General features: G+C 42.5%; 1 protein-coding gene across 2 annotated transcripts in view; it reads left to right on the top strand.

Moving 5' to 3' along the window:
* Positions 1-9,488, top strand: part of galnt7 (UDP-N-acetyl-alpha-D-galactosamine: polypeptide N-acetylgalactosaminyltransferase 7) — an 89,950-nt gene extending 80,462 nt beyond the window's left edge. For both annotated transcript variants that reach the window (XM_020621463.1, XM_020621462.1), the window contains exons 13-15: positions 967-1,095; positions 3,012-3,042; positions 8,937-9,488. In XM_020621463.1, the coding sequence (XP_020477119.1) occupies positions 967-1,095; positions 3,012-3,042; positions 8,937-9,043 (267 nt within the window). In that variant the 3' untranslated portion in view covers positions 9,044-9,488. The remainder of the gene's footprint in view (positions 1-966; positions 1,096-3,011; positions 3,043-8,936) is intronic.
* Positions 9,489-9,735: the final 247 nt, after the last annotated feature.

Here is a 9,735-nt window from a genome sequence, read left to right as displayed (position 1 = left end):
ATAATCCTTAAATGGAAGACATTTGGGACGACCAGAACCCTTCCTAGAGCTGGCCATCCGGCCAAACTGAGCTATCGGGGGAGAAGAGCCTTGGTGAGAGAGGTACAGAAGAACCCAAAGATGACTGTGGCTGAGCTCCAGAGATGCAGTCGGGAGAAAGTTGTAGAAAGTCAACCATCACTGCAGCCCTCCACCAGTCGGGGCTTTCTAAGCGGTATGTGTGGAGAAAACCAGGCACTGCTCATCACCTGTCCAATACAGTCCCAACAGTGAAGCATGGTGGTGGCAGCATCATGCTATGGGGGTGTTTTTCAGCTGCAGGGACAGGACGACTGGTTGCAATCAAGGGAAGGATGAATGCAGCCAAGTACAGGGATATCCTGGACGAAAACCTTCTCCAGAGTGCTCAGGACCTCAGACTGGACCGAAGGTTCACCTTCCAACAAGACAGTGACCCTAAGCACACAGCTAAAATAACGAAGGAGTGGCTTCACAACAACTCCGTGAATGAAAATTTTGTTTCTCTCAACTCATTAACTAAATCAGAGTTTTTCAGACAGCACTAGTCTCCACCACCATAATCAAAATACCAAATGAGGGAATATCTTTTGGAAGAATGGTGTTCATCCCTCAAGAGACTTGTAGAATCAAGGTGCCAAGGTGCAATGACGCTGTTCTGGTGACACATGGTGGCCCAACAATTTACAATGACAGTTGATAATGATTTTTACGTACTTTTCTTTTCCTTTATCACCAATGTAAAATTATGTTTACCCAGTCACTTTGTGGGGACTTGCTTCCTGTTGGGTACAAAAGGCAAGACCCCAAAATGTAAAACATTATGTTTTAGGGTGAAGACTTGGTTTAAGGTTAGTGTTAAGTACTGACCATGGTTAAAGTTAGGTTAAGTCAGAGTTATGTACTGTGAAGTGATGGAAACAACTTTTTGTGTGCACATATGTGTAGTTGTTCCGCATCAATGAAGCCAACCAGTTGATGCAGTATGACCAGTGCCTGACCAGAGGAGCTGATAACTCAGCTGTCATTATTACACACTGTGACCGGAACCAGTACACTGAGTGGAGGTTCTTCAAGGTGACACATATATATATTTACAGCTATCTTGTGAGGACATGATAATATGATGCATTCCCTAGCCCCTTACCCTAACTTAGACTACGTTCACACTGCTGGTCTTAATGCTCGGATCCAATTTTTTTGCCGAAATCCAATTTTTTTGCACTGTTGTTCACACTGTCATTTAAATGCGACTGCCATCTGTCTCATGTGTGAACGATATACGGCCCTGAGGTGACCCGCATGCACACAAGAGGACCTGACGTCAGACGCAGCATACTGTGTTTGCGAAAATAAAAATGGATGCGGCTCGTGATAGCATGTACGTAGCGATGTACCAGTTGATGTGCAATGGAAATAAAGAAATAATAAGAACATCAAGAAGAAGAAGGAGAGCACAAATATTGCTTATGGCCTCGCCTCCTCCAGCGCAGAATTGTGACGTCTGTCGCATTTCAATGACATAAAAATCGCATGAAATGCGACATAGCCATTCAGACTGTCGCATTGCAAAACATCGGATATGTATCCAATTTAGGACCACATATGAAAGTGGCCTGGGCCTGATTTGAAAAAAATCGGATTTGTGCTGTTCACACTGTCATAAGGAAATCGGATATGGGTCATATTTGGGCAAAAAGATCGGATTTGGGCCACTTCAGCCTGCAGTGTGAACGTAGTCTTAAATCCAATGCTTAATTTGTAAATTATGAGGTCCCAAAATAATCTCACTTGGTGACAGACCCGGCATGTCAGTGTGGGCAGAGGAGGTCCCAGAATGAAAAACGTTTTCTCAGTCACCCATGCGTTTGCGTAGTTTCCACATTAAGAGGGAAACATTATATGTTATGTATTTGTAGCAAACATTTAGTCACACAAGACGAGCATTTGCATATGTGAGTTGTAAATCTCAAGCGCTATTGATGTTAAATACATTAGGACTGTGAGGCCACGTCCTCTAATCCATTCAATCACTAGCAAGAGGGACATCATATTAGTGTTTTATTAAACATTAATATTATATTCAGAATATTACAGAGACTATATAATGCAGTAACATTAAATAAACCTGTTCTTACCTTACTTTTTAAAACTGCCCATAATGCAGTCCTGGGGCAGAAGTCCACTTTCATGTTATTCTGTGTTTTGCTTCATGTCCATTTGAAATCCATGACCTACGCATCAGACTGGCTTTACAACTGGCCTGTTTAGCGTCTCATTTCTGACTAGTATTGCCCTGCTGTGACTTGAAATACTTAAGCAAATTTGTCTTTTTTGCAATTTTGTTCACATAACGTTACACTGAATGTGCACTTGACCAAGTGTGACCTGCATGGGCTGGTTACATTCTGTCATAATTAGCCTAACTGCATGTTTTTATTGTATTTAATTATTCTCACTTTAGCCTTTTATAACAGCATATTAAACTAGTTTTACAAAATGTATTTTACATATCATTCATATATTACCTTTCTTTCATATGTAAATGAGGTGCCGGGTCTGTCAAAATAGGTGCCAGGCAGAATTTGAAGAGGTGCTGGATCCGGATCTGGCTTGTTTCGGCACAAATTAACCCCTGCCTAAATCTAATTCTAACCTGAACCCTATTACCAAGTTTTAACCTTCAAATAGCCCTTTGAAATTGTCAGAAAGTGAGAACTGGCCCAAATGTTCTCACTTTCACAAAATGTCCTTATTACTACGGTATAAAAAGCTTACAATGTATGGCTATATAAGCATGCACACACACACACACACACACACACACACACACACAGTGCTTGTATTTAATATTACTCTGCTCATCATTGTTTCTAAATGGGAACAATGAGAGCACACTGATCAGCATAGACAAAAAAGCACTTACTAAGAGTAGAAAGTGTTAGAATGAACAAGAACTTACCCACTCTCTCCATTTCTCCCTATCTATTCAGGATCTCCATCGCTTCACACATGTGCCAACAGGTAATTTTTTAACCTCTATTTTACCAGGTAAAAAAAACACATTGAGATTAAAAACCTCTTTTTCAAGGAGGATCTGGCCAAGATAACAGAACATAAAATTGTTACAAAACAGCTAAAAACATAACAGGCGCATACAAATCATTTAAAAGTTACAAAAGCACCTTGAATAAGACGCAGATACCAATGACTGAATCATGGTCTTAAATTCAGTGAGAGAAACCAGATTAGCCATTTTAGCCATCTTTCTGCAAGATGTTCCAATTTTTGGAACCAGGTCGCGGGGGCAGCAGTCTAGGCAGAGATGCCCAGACTTCCCTCTCTCCAGACACTTCCTCCAGCGCCTCCGGGGGAATGCCAAGGCCTTCCGAGGCCAGTCGAGACACATAGTCCCTCCAGTTAGGTCTCCCCCGGGGCCTCCTCCCGGTGGGACATGCCCAGAACACCTGCCTAGGAAGGCGCCTCCACAACCACCCAGGCTGCAGTCCGCTTGGCCTCCCGGTACTTGTCAGTTGCCTCGGGAGTCCCACGAGCCAACCAGGCTCAAAAGGTCTCCTTCTTCAGCTTGATGGCATCCCTTACTTCTGGTGTCCACCACCGGGTTCAGGGATTGCCGCTGCGACAGGCACCAGAGACCTTACGGCCACAGCTCCGAACAGCCGCATCGACAATGGAGGTGGAGAATATGGTCCACTCAGACTTAATATCTCCAGCCTCCCCTGGGATCTGGTCAAAGCTCTGCCGGAGGCGGGAGTTGAAGATCTCTCTGACAGGGGATTCTGCTAAACGTTCCCAACAGACCCTCACAATACGTTTTGGGTCTGCCGAGTCTGTCCAGCTTCCTCCCCCGCCATCAGATCCAGCTCACCACCAGGTGGTGATCAGTTGACAGCTCCGCCCCTCTCTTCACCCGAGTGTCCAAGACATACGGCCGGAGGTCAGATGAAACAACCACAAAGTCGATCATCGACCTCCGGCCTAGGGTGTCCTGGTGCCATGTGCACTGATGGACACCCTTATGCTTGAACATGGTGTTCGTTATGGACAAACTGTGACTGGCACAGAAATCCAATAACGGAACACCGCTCGGGTTCAGATCAGGGGGGCCGTTCTTCCTAATCACGCCCCTCCAGGTGCCACCATCGTCGTCTATGTGAGCGTTGAAGTCCCCCAATAGAATGACGGAGTCCACAGTCGGAGCGTTTTCCAGCTCCCATCCCAGAGACTCCAAGAAAGCTGGGTACTCTGCACTGCCATTCGGCCCATAGGCACAAACGACAGTGATAGACCTATCCCCAACCCGAAGGCGCAGGAAAACGACCCTCTCGTTCACCGGGGTAAACTCAAACACATGGTGGCTAAGCTGGGGGGCTATAAGCAGGCCCACACCCGCCGCTTCTGACCGTGGGCAACTCCAGAGTAGTAGAGAGTCCAGCCTCTCTCAAGGAGTAAGGTTCCAGAGTCCAAGCTGTGCATGGAGGCGAGCCTGACTATCTCTAGCAGGTACCTCTCAACCTCCCGCACAAGCTTGGGCTCCTTCCTCACCAGTGAGGTGGCATTCCATGTCCCCAGGGCTAGTCTCTGTGTCCAGAGATCGGGTCGTCGGGGACCTTGCCTTCGACCACTGCCCGATCCACTGTGCACCAGCCCCTTACGGATCCTCCTGCAGGTGGTGGGCCCACAGGAGGACATACTTTTCATATAAATGGCTATTCCACTTCCTTTCCTAAACCGATTGGCACAAAACACATTATAATCTGGAATATAGATATCTGTGTCCAAAAGTGATTTCAAAAGCTAGGTTTAAGAAACTACAATAATATCAGTATCTGTTCTTTGGGCCCAAATGCATACAAAATCTAGTTTTAAAACTAGACTATGAGCATTAAGATGTAATAGTCCAAAGCCAGATTTATTCTTAGTCAGCAAGAGTATCAAAGCTTTCTATCAGAGGACTGAGATTTGTCTGAACATTTCCTGAGCAAGTAAAAAAGTGGAGAACGAAGTCATAGATAATCTATATGATCTCGGAGGTTCGAATCTTGGTGCCTGCAGTCCACGTGTTGAAGTGTCTTTGGGCAAGACACTGAACCCCCAAGTTGCCCCTGATGGTTAGAGCCATTGATTGAGTTGGTGCCGCAGATGGCTGCCTTGGTTCTGTACCGGAAACAAATTCCTTGTGTGTAACATACTTGGCCAAATAAAGGTGATTATCCTTATATTATTATTATTATTATCCTTATTAACAAACCAGCCCAACAATTGCTTTCAGGATTGTATCAGGTGACTGAGCGGGTAATATACAGTGGTGTGGAAAAGTGTTTGCCCCCTTACTGATTTCTTATCTTTTTGCATGTTTGTCACACTGTAATGTTTCAGATCGTCAAACAAATTTATATATTAGTCAAAGATAACACAAGTAAACACATCATGCAGTTTTTAAATGAAGGTTTTTATTATTAAGGGAAAACAAAATCCAAAACTATAGAGCCCTGTGTGAACAAGTGTTTGCCCCCCTGTCAAAACACTGGTTTATCGCACCTGAGTTCAATTTCTCTTGCCACACCTGTTCGCAATCAAGAAATCACTTAAATAGGACCTGCCTGACAAAGTGAAGTAGACCAAAAGATCCTCAAAAGCTAGACATCATGCCGAGATCCAAAGAAATTCAAAAACAAATGAGAAAGAGAATAATGGAGCTCTATCAGTCCGGAAAAGGTTATAAAGCCATTTCTAAAGCTTGGGGACTGCAGCGAACCACAGTGAGAGCCATTATCCACAAATGGCGAAAACATGGAACAGTGGAGAACCTTCCCAGGAGTGGCCAGCCGACCAAAATTACCCCAAGAGCGCAGCGACAACTCATCCAAGAGGTCACAAAAGACCCCACAACAACATCCAAAGAACTGCAGGCCTCACTTGCCTCAGTTAAGCTGAGTGTTCATGACTCCACCATAAGAAAGAGACTGGGCAAAAATGGTTTGCATGGCAGAGTTCCAAGACGAAAACCACTGCTGAGCAAAAAGAACATAAAGGCTCGTCTCAGTTTTGCCAGAAAACATCTTGATGATCCCCAAGACTTTTGGGATAATACTCTGTGGACAGACGAGACAAAAGTTGAACTTTTTGGAAGGTGTGTGTCCCATTATGTGTGGCGTAAAAGTAACACCGCATTTCAGAAAAAGAACATCATACCAACAGTAAAATATGGTGGTGGTAGTGGGATGGTCTGGGGCTGTTTTGCTGCTTCAGGCCCTGGAAGACTTGCTGTGATAAATGGAACCATGAATTCTGCTGTGTACCAAAATATCCTGAAGGAGAATGTCCGGCCATCCGTTTGTGACCTCAAGCTGAAGCGAACTTGGGTTCTGCAGCAGGACAATGATCCAAAGCACACCAGCAAGTCCACTTCTGAATGGCTGAAGAAAAACAAAATGAAGACTTTGGAGTGGCCTAGTCAAAGTCCTGACCTGAATCCAATTGAGATGCTGTGGCATGACCTTAAAAAGGCAGTTCATGCCCGAAAACCCTCCAATGTGGCTGACTTACAACAATTCTGCAAAGATGAGTGGGCCAAAATTCCTCCACAGCGCTGTAAAAGACTCATGGCAAGTTATCGAAAACGCTTGATTGCAGTTGTTGCTGCTAAGGGTGGCCCAACCAGTTATTAGGTTTAGGGGGCAAACACTTATTCACACAGGGCTTTGTAGTTTTGGATTTTGTTTTCCCTTAATAATAAAAACCTTCATTTAAAAACTGCATGATGTGTTTACTTGTGTTATCGTTGACTAATATTTAAATTTGTTTGATGATCTGAAACATTACAGTATGACAAACATGCAAAAAGATAAGAAATCAGTAAGGGGGCAAACACGTTTTCACACCACTGTAAGTTTAAGGAAGGGTGGGAAAGTTTAACGAGAACTCTGTTGCTGGAATGTGAAAACAATGACTGCAGGTAGAAACATGATCAGGGAAACTCTACCTTTGTCATCAAAACACCTGCTATAACATGAGGTCATGTATTTTGAAGCAGTTTACTGCATGATTATCTAAAATATTTTTGGGATCAGAGATCTCAGCTTGGCTGAAAGAAACAGAGAGGGATATGGAGTTTTGTTGTCAACACTTCAAAATTCCATCAGTGTGGAAAAGACACATCTCCCACTGTACACTGAAGGTTTCAGTTTGGATCTGACCTACTGATTATGTGTATCTTTGTCCTGCTACGTTGTTTTTGTCATGTCAGATCAATGTGGCTCCCATTAACTTTAGTCTCCACATTGCTATTTCCATTTACACCCACTGTCTGTCATCTGCTAACACATTTGAACATGGAAGCCTGTGAGCACTCCTCTTACAGCAAATGATTAAACCCAATCAAACCCTCGTTCTGGGAGGATGACACCATGGGGGGAAATGTTAATATGGGTTATATTAGTAAAGCTGTGGGTAGTTTTGAACCTATAAATCTGAATTCAGGAAGGACAGACAGTGATGGGTTGTTCTAAGGGAGGGTTCTGCAGGCAATCTTGTGTTGACCTATCAATACATGTTTGGGAGGTGCTGCCCAGCAAAATTTCTCCTGCTGATTTTTATGTTTTTGTACTCATGTCTAACTACAGTGAGCAGAAAGGAAAGCAAAGACTTAATTTAAAGTCGGATCATCTGCTGGCCACATCTTACCACACTTTTCAATATTTAGTAGCTATATATGATGTAATTTTGTTATGTTTTATGAGGCATAAGCATTTGAATGCAGCTTTGATAAATGTGCATCTAGAGAGCTGAAATCATGTTTTTTAAAGGTAAAATATATTTCTTAGTTTTAGTCATATTCCAAAAGAAATTGGGCGTTGGGGTGTGTCAGTCTCTGTTTGTTTGGCTGTGTTCCATTTGGCTATGTTAGAATGTTGCTTGTTACATAGCAGCAAGGGTGTGGAAACTCTCCTGAATGGAGCAGGCAGCAGAAGGTACCGATAGGAGATTGATCTTCATCATCTGATAATGTTTTCCCTTAATAATAAAAACCTTCATTTAAAAACTGCATGATGTGTTTACTTGTGTTATCTTTGACTAATATATAACTTTGTTTGACGATCTGAAACATTACAGTGTGACAAACATGCAAAAAGATAAGAAATCAGTAAGGGGGCAAACACTTTTTCACACCACTGTAGGTCAGTTTTTGCTCTGATATTTCCAGCAGCAGAGCAAGCTGCAGGCCAAATCAGCAACTCCATCAGCAAAACAAACCACAGGCCAATCTAGCCAACATGCAACCAGCAAGCAAAGTCAGCCTGCCTGATGAACTCTCACTCCAGTCCACCTGCGAGGCAATATGTGTAACTTAATGTGGCATATTGTATTCTACATAATTGTCTGTTTACACATTTTATATGTTTACATTTATTGAATATTTGAATGAAGTAATAATTGCCAGTGTGAATATTGTATAGTTGGAAGAGACTGATACATAAACAGTTTTCAAATGGATCTGCTTTTTTGTTGCATGGCGATGATGAATGAAGCTTTCTAAGCAATTAATATTTTCTGTACATATTCAATGTGTCAAGTGGAACAGTTCACATTGCCATCTACTGCAAATAATCTGGTATTCAGTCTTCCACAGTATCTACAATGCTAGTTCTGCACACAACATACTGGTAAAAATGGTTTTCCCTCACACACTGTGGTTTAGTCTGCATCCATTTATGCACTGTGCATGATGAGATTTGGTATGATATGGTGAGATAGTGAAGGTGCTTGGACCACAAACACCCATTGGATCAGTTCCAACTTTCAGAGATCTATATGAGAGGAGATGTGGTAAAATTGAACATTCCACTGTTTTGGCAAACACTTTGGAGTAATGTTTTTCTGTATTGTTCTAACAGGAAAATGTCTGGACCGCTCTGACTTGCTCCACAAAGTGTTCATATCAGACTGTGACACCAGTAAAACCACTCAAAAATGGGAGATGAACAACTTAGTGGCTGTATGAAGACTGGACAACTCGTACAATTAAGACAGCTGGTGGGGACTATATGAGGACATGCATACTGATGAAGAGGCACCAATAAATCCTCCCATAATATAAGCTGATACTGTTCTTTAAAAAAAGTTTTTGTTATGAAAGTCAATTCACCTTCCAAAACCACAGAGTCAGAATGGTCAGATTTAAAAATATCGAAGAGCCACTATTCACAGCTTCTGCCCAAAACTCAAAGTTTGTTCCCTCTAGTCCTCGGTTATATGAACACAAACTCAGGATGGAAGAACAAGTGGTTGGTGTGAAGGCTGAAGCTGCTGTTTTTCAGAATGCCAAACACTGAACTGGAAACATAGTCTGTTATGGTGTTTGTTTTTACAATGTGTGCATCTCTGTTCTGTTCAACCTTCAGGTCTTCTCTAAAACACTGATTTATGAATAGCAGCAACACTAAGTATTGGACAGCCAATCTCTTATTAGAACTTGTTTTAGTCAACTGTTAGCCAAACTGATGTGCTCGCTTACCAAAAAGTCATTACTGGTGATAGATTAATTTGTTCATACACTGGCTAACATAATGCTTGCTTTTGGTTCTTTCAGGCTGGAATAGTGAGTTCAAAAAAGGTTTCAAAAACAAAACATTCATTGGATATATCAAAGGGATAATACTCAAATGTCTATAACAGGTGTGAATACAAAAGAGC

The sequence above is a fragment of the Monopterus albus genome, unplaced genomic scaffold, assembly GCF_001952655.1.
Source record: "Monopterus albus unplaced genomic scaffold, M_albus_1.0 scaffold260.1, whole genome shotgun sequence".
NCBI classification, from domain to species: domain Eukaryota; kingdom Metazoa; phylum Chordata; class Actinopteri; order Synbranchiformes; family Synbranchidae; genus Monopterus; species Monopterus albus.
The sequence above is the reverse complement of the archived record's forward strand: the minus strand, read 5'-3'. Positions and strand labels throughout refer to the sequence as shown.